The 15474-nt window shown below is 29.9% G+C and overlaps 1 protein-coding gene across 1 annotated transcript in view; it reads right to left on the bottom strand.

Annotated features, from left to right (window-relative positions):
• Positions 1–15474, bottom strand: part of LOC134715381 (limbin-like) — a 40440-nt gene that overhangs the window by 20138 nt on the left and 4828 nt on the right. Inside the window, exons 4-16 of the mRNA XM_063577529.1 lie at positions 13980–14202; positions 12539–12651; positions 11370–11447; positions 10765–10899; positions 9925–10010; positions 9269–9346; positions 7999–8242; positions 7388–7468; positions 6653–6763; positions 4859–5083; positions 3747–3826; positions 1670–1829; positions 422–494 (exon numbers count right to left, since the gene is read on the bottom strand). Coding sequence (XP_063433599.1) covers positions 422–494; positions 1670–1829; positions 3747–3826; positions 4859–5083; positions 6653–6763; positions 7388–7468; positions 7999–8242; positions 9269–9346; positions 9925–10010; positions 10765–10899; positions 11370–11447; positions 12539–12651; positions 13980–14202 — 1687 coding nt within the window. The remainder of the gene's footprint in view (positions 1–421; positions 495–1669; positions 1830–3746; positions 3827–4858; positions 5084–6652; positions 6764–7387; positions 7469–7998; positions 8243–9268; positions 9347–9924; positions 10011–10764; positions 10900–11369; positions 11448–12538; positions 12652–13979; positions 14203–15474) is intronic.

The following is a 15474-nucleotide window of genomic DNA, read 5'->3' as shown; positions in this document are numbered from 1 at the left end:
AAAAAAAAATTAAATATCCACAAAAAATTGTTTTCCTCAATCCACAAAAATTGGTTTCCACCATTATAAATGAAGAAGATGCAGTTGATCAGATTAAACAAAAACTTGATATAATACATCATGTAAAAATATATGCAGCTAGTTTTAAAAGGTAGAAAAAAGTATGTGTCAAGACTACTTTCCCCCTTTATTTAGTCAAACATTTTAAAAAGAATATTTTAGAGATAAATTTACTTTCAAAGACACATAATTGTCATTACTAATTGAAACATCAATAAATGTCATATTTCAGAAATCAGATAGCATGAAAAATAATCCAATGCTTTTAGTTTTGTTCAAATGTGTGACTGGTTTGATAAAAGATCTTATTTTTGGCTATGACTTTGATTTAATTCAAAGCTAGATGTGCTAATCAACTCACCAACAGGCCCTTCAGACTGGGTCCCTATAGTTCTTGCTTCAAAATCATCCATTTTTGTTTTCTGTTCTTTTCTCTACAACAAAGATTTGATGTAAAATTTAAAAAGGCCATATTAAAAACCAGTCTTTAATTTTCAGCCATCTCATGATCATTATAACAACAGAAAAAGATCTATATCAAAACTTTTTCCATTTTAATTTTTACTTCTGCTTTTGTATTTTCTGTTTATTCTATTCATATAAGACTTTTAAGCTAGTATTTTAAAATATATATTTTTGGTCTATTTTCAAGACCTTCATGACATTGACTTTGATTTAATGTTTACTATAATGTCTAATATTATTTTTCTTTTTAATGACTTCATACAGCCAAAAAAAGATAGACAATTGCAAAAGTAGCTGTTTGTAAATACTGTACATTCAGAATTCTTTGTTAAGTTTTTAATCACTGTGAAAATTGTTAGAGGAAAGGTCACTTAGCTAAAGGTACCAGAGGAAAGGTCACTTAGCTAAAGGTACCAGTTTATATTCTGATAGCATTATGTGTACAAGTTGTCAGTGCCTCCTTAATAATTAAAAAAAAAAATAGATATGACTGTTTTCTTCATTTGTATGAAAAAATAATCAAAAAGGAAACAGTTGACAAATGTTTTAGAGCTTACAAAACAGGAACAAAAGATTTTTATAAAAAACTAATTAGAAGTTGGAAAATATCAAAATGAGAATTGCACAATAAAAATTATTGCATGAAAATATCATATTTTTTATTATGTCAAACTTAGTGACAAGGTTTCTTTAATATCTAACTATGCACCTTTTTTTGTGAAAATTTTACAGTGTGAAATGTAGCAAAAAAGAGAGAGTGGATATAACAAAATATAAGGTGTATCCAAAGTAAATCATTGACAGTTAATTGGATGTCATGAACTATTTAAGAGAAAAGGTACAAAGTTAGCCTCAATTACAACAGACTAACTTAATGTTGACATATTGTACTTCTATTTTTGAATATATTAGTGTCATCTTCACATGATGACACACAGTCTTATTAAGTATGAAAATTATAGGGGCAAAGAGTCTCAGAGGTGTCACAGGTGTTACAATAGTTAAAGAATGGTCAAACTCCCATAACTCTACCAAGAATTTAGTCATGGTCAATTGTAAAAACCACTCCTACTAAGGATGAAAGCTTTTTTGTAAACTCTGATGTTATAATGCCCTGGAAAAAAACCCACGTCAATTACAATACCTTATTATCAAGTTGTTGTTTCTTCAAAGCACTGAGTTTTTTGTGTAATGCTTCTTCTTGTTTTTCCCTTTCCTTTTCTCTCCTTTCATTTAAAGCCATTAACTCAGCCTTTGCCTCTTCTATGTATTTTTGAGCTTGATCATGCCCCATTCCAGAGGATCTGTAAAATGTGTTAAAAATGTGCAAGACTTTTTTTTTTACTCAGAGGTATATTGACATTGCTAATGATCTTAAAACAATCAGAGTTCTCAGTAGTTATAATATGAATATTTCTGGACAAATTTGAAAAATTGCATTTATTTAAGCATGCTAATATCTTTATAATTATAATCATTTTTTCCACTAGTTGGTTGTTTTTAATTCTTATACATTTAAAGAATTGTGCATTTGTACAAAGAATGTTGTATTTTATGTTGGAAAGTGCTACTGTGAAAGTACTTTTATTCGTGGGTATCAATTTTCGTGGTTTTAGGGAAATTTACATGTTCGTGGGTTTTTAAATTCGTGGATTTTAGGTTTCTAAAAAAAAAAAAAATTAAAGCCAGGTTACAAATAGTCTGGATCGAGGAAATTGTAAAGTAAACATTGATCCGTGTAAATCGTAGTGATAACACTAATTAAACCCATGATAAAGTGATCAACAGATTAAAGACCATTGAAGGTGTTAATTAGGCCATAAACATGTCACCTTCAGAAAACAGTAACATAAACAAATGCTATAAACGTATCTTGAATTGTCAAATAATTCTTATCAAAATCAATCCCAGCATGAAATTATTATTTCCCATATGTACGAGAACTACGAGGATATAAAATGAACACTTTATCATACTAGCATATCAACACTGGAAATCTGACTTGCATCGATCAAAAATATTTTTGAGAGAAGTAGAAGATCAAAAGTTGTACAGTTAAGGTATTAAAGACTAAATCGGTATAATCATGCATGCGGTTTTAGTTCTATGACTGCTATTAAAGAATTCTTAGATTTGGCGTTATTCAATATATTCTCTAGATCATATCAGTAATCAAACCTACCGATGGGGATCTTCCCATGTCTTGATTTGCTCAATGGTTGTTTTATTTCGTTGGACACTTAAATTCGTGGATAAAGTCATCCACGAAAACCACGAAAATTGGTACCCCACGAATTAAAGTACTTTCACAGTATATGTTTTATGTTGTGATGTTACGCTATTTTTTCAGATAAGGGTCAAGGTTGGTACCTATTAATACGTTTTAACCAGCTGCATTTGTTTGAAGAAGTCCTAAGTCAGGAATCTGATGTTCAGTAGTTTTCTCTTGTTGATGTGGTTCATAAGTGTTTCTCATTTTTTATATAGATTAGACCATTTGGTCACGGGGGGTCTCTTCCTATATAAAGGTATATACATATGTGCCGCTGGAATGGGTCCCTATTTTGATCCGTCAAATATATCAATGGGGTGCAATTTTACAGAGGAAATATATCAATAGGTAGTAATTGACCGATTGTGATATATCAATGGGTCATAAATATATGAATGGGTTATGATTTCGCTGTGAAATATATGTATAGGTAGGGATTTCACAATTATTCAATATATGAATGGGGGGTGTTTTTAAAATCCCAGCTGCACACCTGTACCCAAAATCCCATGTTGAGACCCCCCTGTGCATTTGGTATTCCTGTTTGAATGTTTTTTCACTAATAATTTTTGGGGCCCTTTATAGCTTGCTGTTCAGTGTAAGCCAAGGCTCTGTTTTGAAGACCGTAATGGTTTACTTTTACAAATTGTTACTTGGATGGAGAGTTGTCTCATTGGTACTCATACCACATATTCTTATTTCTATCTAAATTCAGCAATTGATTTGAATACAGGTGTGTAGTCTTTTTTCAATTAAGTCAGAAACTGCTCTCTTATCACAGTAAATTGCATTATTCAACCACTCTTCATCGTTAAATCATATGAATTTTAGTTTTCAATAGTAAATGAATGTCATAGTCACTAAGGTTCTTTGATTACATACATTTAACTTTTCAATAGTGAATAAATGTCTTAGTCAATTAGGTACTTTGGTACTTAATGAATCTTACTTTTGCGTTTCTTCTATAAGGGTCAGTTGATGTCCTGCCATGGTATTCAGTAAGTAACTCTGGTCATCTTCTTGAGTCTCCTATTGTGTAATAAAATAAATCATTACACATAATAAAATAAATCATTACGCATAATAAAATTATACCTTCCGTGCAATACTGAAGAACTTTGAAAATTGGAAAGGTTTTTCTTTTAATAATTTTTAATTTTGAATATCTGTGATTTTCTTGCTTGATGCTAATCATTCAGTGCATTGTGAAAATTGGTTATAAGTTCATAATTTTCTGTCAACCAACTTATTTTTTAGAATACTTTATTTCGTGTTCAGCCCCTTTCACAATTTTCTAATTTGCTTGATGTAGATTAAAATAAGAAATGATTTACATATTCATGACAATTTATATTCACGTTATGTTTTGACTCACAGAAGTTGTAAAAATAAATCACTCTTAAAAATAAGTTGGCAAATTGTATTCATTTTTTATTATTGTGATTTGGCTATTTTATTTTCTCTTAGTACATGCATATAGCCATTCTCTAAAACCCTCAACTCTTTTTTCAAATGTTGAAACATATCTGTTTCAATTCATTGTGTTCTTAACAGTCATGCAAAATGTTTTCTTTTAGAAATTTAGAAATTTACACAAATAATGCAATCAGAATTTTAAATATGAGTGCTAATAAATGAGACAATGAATCAGTCACATATTTTTGTTGTTATAAAAAATCATCATTGTTTTAATTCACAGTACAGTAAGTGTTTGTCTAAAACTAAACTAAAACTACATAGCAATGACTGTAGAAGTACTGTGGATTCATTATTATTCGTTGAATTCCAATTTTTGTGGATTTCTTGGGTACAAGGAAACCATGAATTTAAAAGTTTAATGAATCACAAATTTGTTGTATGATTATATGCAGACTTTTGAGAAATAGCGAATTCAAATATCAAAGAAAATGCAAGTTTTCCATAAACAACGAAAATTGGTACCAATGAAAATTAAGAATCCACAGTACATAAAACTAATTAAAGTATGTTGAATTTAACTTTGCTATATGATAATATGTGTCATGCTATATAGTACATCTTTAATAATTATAATATTCTTACACTTGATTTGGCAAGAGCTCTTCGTCTTTCTAGTTTCTCCTCAAGTAACATGCGCTGTCTTGAAATCTCTTCATCATACGTCTTCTCCAACTTTTCTTGTGTTTTTCTGTGTTCTTCCAACATCCAATTCATTTTCTGTTGATCTAGCAGACCTATTTCTCCTGCTTCTGTGAGCATACCCTGTTGTAATTCCTTTAGACCAACCCTCTTTCTGGCTCCAAACTCCTAAAGATAGCACAAACAATATGTAATAAAAGTGGAAGCTGTTTGTGGCTTTTCTCTAGAGGAAAAATCAATTTTCTTCTTGTCTTTATTATTATTCAAATAATTACAAAACTGACTGCACTTCTATATATACTGGCAGAAAAAAACTTATCCTACATGATACAAGAATATAAAGACCTTTATGATTTTATCTCTATACGCCAGATTTTTTTACAAAATAATGTTCAATTAAAAAATAATAATGCAAGAGTCATTAACAATATTAAATTATGCATAACCTTATTCCTTCCAACATGTCTCAATTGTTTTCTAAATTGAATGATTGGAGCTTAAAACTTAATCTATTTGAAAAATTACTTCATTTGGAATTATAAATGATGTTTTTTTTTATGTGCAATACGTAAACAAAAGGTAAAAGCACTGTGAAGAACAAATGAAAATATCAGAAAAATTCAACTCTGCATAGGAATTGGTGAAAAAAGCCTTGTGCATTAAGTGCACAGTTTTTTCCTTAAATATTATATGCATTACATGTATATATGATGGAAAGAAGAACATATATTATAAAATTAAATAATAATTCCAAGTTTGAATACTACCCCAGTATATAAACTCTTGTAGCAACATTACATAGTTGAACATGGTAAACATTTTTGTACTACACTTTTACTCTATGGTTACTGTTTATACTTCAGCATGCACTGCCATTTATCTGTTGCAAAACACTAAACATATACTCTCACAGCCAAGCAAGGAATACATTTTTCAGGCCAACACATATAGATTACATATACATTTACTTTTTCAAATCTTTACAAACTTCCTAACTACCGGTATCTAATCGATGCAATTAATTTTACAAAAAATCCTGATAAATTTCTAAAAAGATTAAAGTTAGTAAAAAATACTATCAATGTATATTATCAATATGTCTACACTGGCATTACATGCACAAAACAATGGAGGAAAACAAGCATTCTAACTTTACCATATTCTTTATAACCATAAAAAGAAAAAAATGTACATTTATCAGAATGTTCATATCATAACCATGAACTGACCAAACCCATTGTATTATGAAACACCATTATTGATAGTACTTTGGTATAGCCTTTTGAGAGACTAGTTATGTTTCAATTTCTGAGCAAAAATTACTAGTAAAAAAGAGTCTAGTTTGCAAATATTAACATCAAATAGGGAACTCTCATTGCTCACCTGTCAGCTATTTGCTTTTGATTGATAAGTTCTTGCTTAACGTCCACGTAATGTTGATGTTTTTTAATCTTAACTACACAATGTATTGTAATTTTAGTGTACTAAATTCAAACAGCTATGGTTTTGAATAAGAAGACATGTGTTTTAAAAATGTACTTTTAACTCCTCTAAATGCGTTATTCAAAGCTATGTCTATTGTAATAGAGTTTTATAAGGGTCAGGTCAAAACACCTCGAATGGGGGTTATCCCCAATAAAGCAGGAAAGTTGGCAGGTCTAGAAAAGAATAAAATATTTATATCACACCTTCACCCAAAATAATGTACCTGAACATATTTCAAATAATTTAATTTACCTTTCTAAGATTTTCAGTTTCTTCATCTTGTTCTAGTTTAAGCTTATATGTTTCTTCTGTCTGTTCAGCCTGGTGTTGTTTATCTAGCATCTTTAACAACTGGTTTCTTTCCTAAATAATAACATGCTGTGAAATTAAAACTGTTCTTCAGAATATATTTTTATAAGATTTATTTTGGTTCATTCTATCACCTATCTGAATACTACAGACAGGATTGATGATTGTTGTTTTACTATTAATCTAAAATGGTCTTTGATCTTCTACAGGATGAATACATACAAGATTATTCTACTTTTTGTTGTCACCTTCCAACAAATAAATTTTCTCTAAACTTGAGAATTAAACTTATTACTCTTGAAAAAGGGCCTATAGATTCCAAATAAGAAACTTTAAAGTCCTCTAGGGTTCAATAAAAAATTGAGCAGAATACTAATATACTAATTTGTCTTTAGAGTCGTGTGGAGACAGTAGAGTGCATCCCAGTACTTCAGGTATATGCTCTTATAATATACTAGATTATGGAGTGTGTGTCCAAGCGAGAACTTCTCTATGTTCATAAATTAAGGAGAATGTCGCTTTGACCATTCCCCATTTCCATTCTCAATTTCAATATTCAAAAGCTGAAGAGTTTAACAATTTGGGCTTCCATTTCATTCAAAAACTTCTTTGAAAACAGTTGTTTTAATATTTGTAACTCATAAGATATCTATACATAAGATATCTAGTTTACTATACCTTGTCCCCTAAATCATGCATCTCACTAACAATCTTCTTCCTCTCGTCTTTCTGTTTCTGCAGCAAATGAGACATTCTTGCCTAAAATATAGTTATATAAAACATTATACAAGAATATTTTCTGTATGTAATATGCAATATCCATGTATAAGTATAAAGCACTACCTTTTACCATAATAACTTAAAACATTTAAGGGTGAAGTTAAATATATCATTGAAATACTTAGATTGTCTCCCCTTTATTAATGCAGAAAACTAAATATTTATATATATTATCCTGCCAGTGACAGTTGAGAGAGCAACAATCAATTATTTAGTCTTAGAACTATGATTACTAGTACAGAAAACTAAATATTTATATTGTCCTGCCAGTGCCAGTTAAGAGAGCAACAATTAATCATACAGTCTTAGAACTAGGATTACTAGAAAATGAATAAATGAAAAAAAATATTGGCCTTTATGTTTTTAAAATCATTTATGTGAAACCTTTTACGATTTAATTTTTAATTTTTGTTGATTTTGTTGCTGTACAATTTATTTTCATTTTCAATAATTTAACAGATTTTTGCAGTATAAGGCACTAAACAGATCACACAACTGGTCCAACTGACCTTATTTTTGGCACCAAGTTTCTTGTACAATTTTTTGACTTCACGTTTATATTCATCATCTAAGTTCTTGTCCAGGTTTGTTCTCTTCTTCTTAAAGTTATTTTGGACTTGTTGTTGATTGGCTGATGATAAATCTTTATTCTGATGAAGTCCATTGAGAAGCAGAACAGTAGCCTGAACTGTAGCGTCATTTCTCTCTGTTTCAATATCTGTGTCCACTTTAATTGAAGAAACAATATCCAAACTGAAATTTAAAAAAAATTGGTCGAGGTTAAAATAATTTGCATTCTCATGTTCACAGGACCATTCATGTATTTCTTTCTATTTTAGACTACTGTTAATTCAGAAATCATTGTTTGCATTTATTATTGCCATTTTGTCATTTTAGACTAAAATGCTATTTTCATTTTTGCTATATTCAGAAAAATCCTATTTGATTCAAACAAAAAAAATGTGAGTTTAAATTATTGCGATGATATCCCTGTCGCATTTATCACAATAATTTGTGAATTTACAGGAACTGATAAATAAGAAAAAGATTATGTCAACTTCATTAGATAAAGACAAAGAGAATTGTTTGTGCTGATGCTTAGTATGGGTCTGATCCTGTTGAAAAGTGTGAAGAATTCAGATTCAGTCTGGTCATCTATTACAATTACTTGTAACACATAACAAGCAATGTTTGAGGGCAAGAGGACCTTGCAAGTTATGCACATACTAAATATAGTTATTGTATTACTTCTAATAAGAAAGAAATTAACATTACAAAAAATCTTTTTTTTCTTCAAATAGTCACTAAACCATGAAAATTATGTCAAGGACAACTTCGTAAGATTAGACATCTATATACAAAGTATGAAGCATCAAAATCTTCCTCCTTCTAAATCATAAAGCTTTTAAGAAGATAGCTAACTCTGCTGTAGGCGTTGCCACTGCCACTGGATCACTATCCCTATGTTGAGTTTACTGCGACAAAAGTTGCAGGCTTGACAATAATGCTAATTGCAGAGAGTACCGAATTTGCACCCATTTACAAGGAACAGCAGTAGAAATCTTACGGGTTTCCTTGAAGACTAACAAATAATGTTTTTTTTTATAATTTGCCATTATGTATGTCTTTCAACATAGCTAGACATAAAGACCCAATGATTATACATCCAGTGAGAAAGTAAAATCTAATGATACCTTGCATGTAATTGATGTAAAATCCTTAAAAATTCTAATTTTGAAAGTAAAGGGAGTAATTTAAAAAATATATAACATAAAATACCCATCAATTTCTCTGTATCTTTTAAGTCTGTCTTTCATAGATAAAATTCCAACAATACTATCATCTGCTGCTGTTGAGCTGTCAAATATAAAACAGTCAAGTATAAAAAAAAAGATAAAATATCAACATGGGCTTGTGTTTGTAATAGGGTCATATAAACAGAAATGGCACATCATGACTTTGATTTAAATTGAGGTTTTTTTAGAATTTCTTGTGAGAAGATATGACGTTACAAGGGAATTAAAAAAAAATGGTAACATGTAAAAAAATTATCTTAAAATTCATTAGGAAATTAGGAGCAGTTTTAAATCTCTTAAAGATAGCAACCCATTTGCATAATTATATAGCAAATATAATATGTATTTTAATACTTGTTCACAATTGTGTGTAATGCATTAAATAGAAGAAAAAAAATTATGATTCTCAAGATAAAAACTTGGAATTCAAAATGACCAAAACAAAACTGTCTAAGTTCAGTCTTTTCAAATAGAGTTGTAACCTTAATTTTTTGAAAAATAAAGCCTAAAACTTGCCTTAGACTAAAAACAATAATCTTTCAATCATGTTAGATCCGAAACCATTGGAATTTTTTAAAGACCATAAAACACTTTTACTTCATCTGAAAGAATGTAAATAAAATTGAAAATATTTATCACCTATAATCAAGAATTGTGTTCCCAGTCTTCATAACTTCAGCAGGATTTAATATAATATTTTTCCCTTTCTCCATCATTACTTGATCCTAAAATAACAAAAAAAGATTTTGTTAAACACTAGTTCAACGGATGTTTAGGCAATATACCATGTATGCATTTGGCTAAACATGGTCTCATATAGGAAAAAAATTGTCCATAGTACACATGTACATGGATGCCTCAATCACACTATCATTTTCTATGTTTAGTTGAACATTAAATTGGGTTCAAAACTCTAGTTTGGCATTCAAATTAGAAAGATCATATCATAGGGAATATGGGAATTCAACTAACTAAAATGTACCTTCACCAAAAACTTTAACCAAAAACTTACCCTAACCTGAAGCATGTCATACGAACAAATAGATGAACGAAAGCACAGGCTAAAAACATAATGCTCCTAGGTTGGACATAAAATTACAATTTTTTGCAAAACTTATTATTTTGAATATTTCATACAAATCATTGTGTCTTTTATATACAAATTTATAAAAAACATAATTTTCTGGGTTTTTTTTTCAACACTTAAAGCAAATGCAAAATTATGTTATATGGACGATAAGATTTCAACCATCTGCTGAATGACTATAGGACTCTTAAAATAGTGACAATTCGAACTCCAAAAAAAATCCCCTTTTAAAATACACTTATGAACCTACAATCTGCTTTATATAATATGTACCACCATAAGTCCACCATAATGAAAAAAGGTCTACAAAAGAACAATTTTCATGCATTATTTTGAGTGCAAGTTCACAGAAAGAAGGTCAGCAGGAATGAAATAAGTCTATTTATACTAACCTCTATTCCAACTACAGATTTTCTTCTTTTTGTAATGAAGATAACATACAACACAGCAAACAAAGCAACTAATAAAATTCCAAGGAGGGTAGCCGTGAAGAAGGCCAATGCTGTAAATCCATGTTGGTAAAACAGCTGTAACAGAAATGAAAATACATATAATATAATAATATTTACAGATCATTGACTTAATTTTACAGAATGTAGTTTCTGTATTATAACCAAGTCAATATATATGTTAAAGATACTTGCAACTGGCAAGTGTAATTTTTTATTTAATCTGAGCTATTTTAAGTGAGTTTTGTAATATTGTTACATTGGGATCCCCAGGAGTTGGATTCACATGAGTAAATTATCATATGAAATAATCTTGTACTGATTCACAAATTTCTTGGTTAGAGAAGGAATGTTATCTCCCTAAGCTGTTTTTATAAAATGGAAAGCTTCATTTTCAATGACATTATATCCTAATTTGAGCTAAGTCGGTTATAAAAGTATTTAAAAATGTGAATTCCAGTGAGTTAATAATAAGATGACTCCACTACTTTTTGCAATAACAAAACAATGCAAAAAATGAATAAACTAACAGACTGTGTTTAACTTACATTTGATATTTCATTATTTTCCCTCACAACACATACAGATATTGGCACTGGTCCAACAGTTCGATATATTCCACCAAACTGTAAAAAAATAAAACAACATTTTGCAAAGAACTATTCAAGTTTATTTTTATTAAAAGGATGATAATTAAGATTTATTATTTGATATTTTATAACTAAAGCAAGAATGCCTGTAATATAATGCCGCGGCAATAAAATAGCAAAACCTAAATACATTACTATCAACTTTCAGGCATGTTTTGCATGTGTATTTTGGTGTTGGTTTTTTTGGGATGGGTGGGGAGATCAGTTTCTCATTCAGTGCACACACATGATGAACACAATGTATTACACAAATCAAAGAAAAAGACATATACTTTAAAAGTAGAAAAAACAGAGCTCTTCTTTGGGCTCTTGAAATTACATTAATAATAAACTAGTACTCCTTTTATCCTTTCAAATTAGTTACTTTTAATTGATAAATGAATAAGATGATAAAATGACATCTAGTCACTTTGATGTGAGTCAAGGCTCCGTGTTGAAGGCCGTACATTGATCTATAATGGTTTACTTTTATAAATTGTTATTTGGATGGAGAGTTGTCTCATTGGCACTCACACCACATCTTCCTATATCTACTTAAGTACAGAACTATTACTTGTGAACACACTATGGCCTTACTGTTAGTGAAACTATTTAAAACACTCTTCCTTTTTCAAAGAAATTGTTTAACTGTTCATGAATGGTTTCATCGGATTGACAATGTATTAAAAAATGTAATCTCAATCTCAGTATTGCTTACTTTTGTTTAATAAAAAGATTTTATTTATTTTTATTTTTAAGCACCGCATTTATAAAAAAGAAGATGTGGCATGATTGCCAATGAGACAACTATCCACAAAAGACCAAAATGACACAAAAATTAACAATTATAGGTCACCGTACGGCCTTCAACAATGAGCAAAGCCCATACCGCATATAGTCAGCTATAAAAGGCCCTGATAAGACAATGTAAAACAATTCAAGCTATTTTATGGTGGCCAGTTTTTATTGGTGGAGGAAGCTGGAGTGCCCAGAGAAAACCACCGACCTCCGATAGGAAAACTGACAATCCTAGTCAATTAAGATTGGAGTCCTGTGCACTGTTTAATAAAAAGAGAATATGTACTAACATCTTTAGCATCAAAGTAAAGGTTGCTGTAATAATAGGTAATGCCATCCCCTAATTCTGTCCCATCATCTCCATAAGGCCGAGCAATGAACGTCAAACTAGAACTTGTACTAGCTATAAAATATAAATAAATGAAACAACATTATAAGTTGATAACACTAATCAAGGTTCTCACTTAGGCAAGAGTCCTGGACTCATGAAAATATGTCTGAACTCGTCATTTTTTTAAAAACTTGCGAGTTCAAAGATGCATTTAAATCAAAATATTTTGTATAAACTGAACACACATATCACAATTATGTTGCAATAAAATATTTTCATCTCACTGTTGGACTCACCATGGACAAAAATTATGAATCCCTGGACTAGCCTTCAAAAATCCTTAGTACAAATGCTGGTAACATTTAAACAATAAAAACAAGTAAAGAACCTTATCAATATTGCTATGAATTGTGTCCCAGTAATCAGATTTTTTGTGAAAAGGGCTACAGAATTTTTTGAATTGATGCAGAAATTTTGCTTTTTAACCTAGAACCTACTAACCCCTAAAACAATTGTTGCAAGGGTTTTTAAACATTTAGTAACTGTGTGGCATTCTCTTTATGCAAGGCATTAGCTTTTTTCTGGTTAGAAACAGACATGGCTGTATTATTTTAATTCTCCAGCTTGAATTCTACTGCAGCATTGGAAACTTCTACGTTACCCTTTACAGTTCCATAACATGCATAAAATAGACAATGACTTGAGCGATCTTATATAAAATAGACATGTTTATAAAATGTAATAAGAAAAAGAGACAGAATTGGGGATTTGATGGTCGCAAATACCTGTTTACACGTCCCCAGTAGACTTAATTTGCCACTATCAAATCCCCAATTGATGCAGTCGGAGCTTAAAATACAATACAGTTATCTCCTAATTCATTTTCCATTTTTTCCAAGTCAAAAGGTCTCATTAGATTTTCTGATGAGTCATTAAGAATTGCAACAAAAAAGCCTGTTAACATGGATAAGTCAAATGGATCTTCCCAATATAATTTTTTTTATAAAGAAATGTTTTAAAATGTGCTTTTTTGTAATAATGTTTGTAAAAGATTAACAAACAGAAACTTTCTATGCAAAAATACTGTAAAAGCAATTGATTCTTAAAGAAAACACATCAAATCCTAGCAGAATTTTCCGTTTCAGAATCTAATGCATTCTGGGTAATATTTTCAAAAATGTACACCAAAATGAAGTGATTGGTTGAAAACGTCCAAAACAACGGAAATTCAACCAATGTTGTGACATTATTTTCATTTTGGGGTACGAACAATGAAATTACCGAGACTACTTTAGATTCTGAAAGGCCAATTTTTATTGGAACAATCTTAAATAGCCATGAACTTAATACAAATCCCATTTTTTTTTTACTTCTATCTCAAAGTTTTTTTCATAATTTACCTGCTAAAGTTCCGACAGTATAATTAAATTCTCTCTCTCCATTAGTAATTGCAACAGTAGTAGTTCCTCCTTTTGTAACTGTACCATAATCTGCCTTTAATCCCTCAGTTAAATCTTCTTCAATGTACACATTATTAATAGTCTCTGTAGAATCATTGTTGGCTATCCACAATTTTATTTCTAACATTTGTGTTTGAGTAGTTGAAATAGTGTCATCATTCATCTGAAATTAATAAAAAAAAATATATAAAAATAAAAATAAAGAACTGTGTTATGATTACAATGAGACAAATATTCACCTAAGTTCAAATGATAATTTAGCTTCACTCAAGAAAAACATCTGTAAGAGGTTTAACAGAACCCTTAGTCTCGCCTATGATTGCTGCTGTCAATGTAAAAGGTGTAATTCTACCAAACATAGTACGTCACATCTGGTTGCATATGAAAATGGGTTGAAAAAAATATTCCCTTAATATGACAGTTACAGGTAATTAATCCTACATTTTATTATAGTATATTAAACATTTCTGGGTTTACACATATCTTGAGTATTTCAAAGCACAACTATTTTTTATATAGAATGTTTTGGGAACTTGAAGATACCTGGTTACTAAAGATTGTACACAGATTAAATAAGGGGGAAATTTAATTGGTTAACTTCCAGTGATGGTTATTTTCTTATATGCCGTGAAATGTTATGTGATTTTTTTTCTATAGTACTGGAAAGGATAAAACTTTTCTTATGCTAAGTATTTCTTTATTTGAAACAGAGATAACTTCTTCACATTTTTTTGAAAAGTGCAATTTTAACAAAAACTAATAGGGGAGGGGAAAATCAATGGTATTTTTCATATATGCTACATGTACTTTTAGGTCTTGGAGCACCTCAGTTAAGCTTCTGTCTGAGTTGCATAACAATCCATGAAAGTTTACTAACTGCTAAAGTTTCATAAAATTCTATAAAGGTTTGATAAAGTATTTGATGTGTAACATTATAGCTGACTATGCGGTATGGACTTTGCTCATTGTTGAAGGCTGTAGGATGAACTATAGTTGTTAATTTATGAGTCATTGTGTCTCTTTTGGAGAGTTGTCTCATTGGCAATCATACCAAATCTGCTTTTTTTTTTATATTTATTCTTGTTAAGGAGGCTCGCCGGTATAAGATTTTCAGAAAAAAATTAAACATTTAATTTTCATTACAAATTTTATAAATTACCTTAAGTAGTTGTTACCTTATTATATGGCACAAACATCATTCCAAAAAATCAATTGGTGTTGGCCCCAGCTGACTTTTAAAATGTAGATATCATTGAAAAAGCTCGAAATTATCTCCCTTTGGTGCAAAAATGCCCTTTTTTGGCATTAAAATTGAAATATCATTTTTTACTCATCGGTGACCTATATTTTTTATTATTGTTTTCAAATAAGCTATACATAAACTAAATAATTGTAAAATTTAAGCGATTTCTGTAATTAGGTTCTTTTTTTATTT

This window comes from Mytilus trossulus, chromosome 4 (genome assembly GCF_036588685.1).
Source record: "Mytilus trossulus isolate FHL-02 chromosome 4, PNRI_Mtr1.1.1.hap1, whole genome shotgun sequence".
NCBI classification, from domain to species: domain Eukaryota; kingdom Metazoa; phylum Mollusca; class Bivalvia; order Mytilida; family Mytilidae; genus Mytilus; species Mytilus trossulus.
This window is presented reverse-complemented; position numbering and strand designations above follow the sequence as displayed.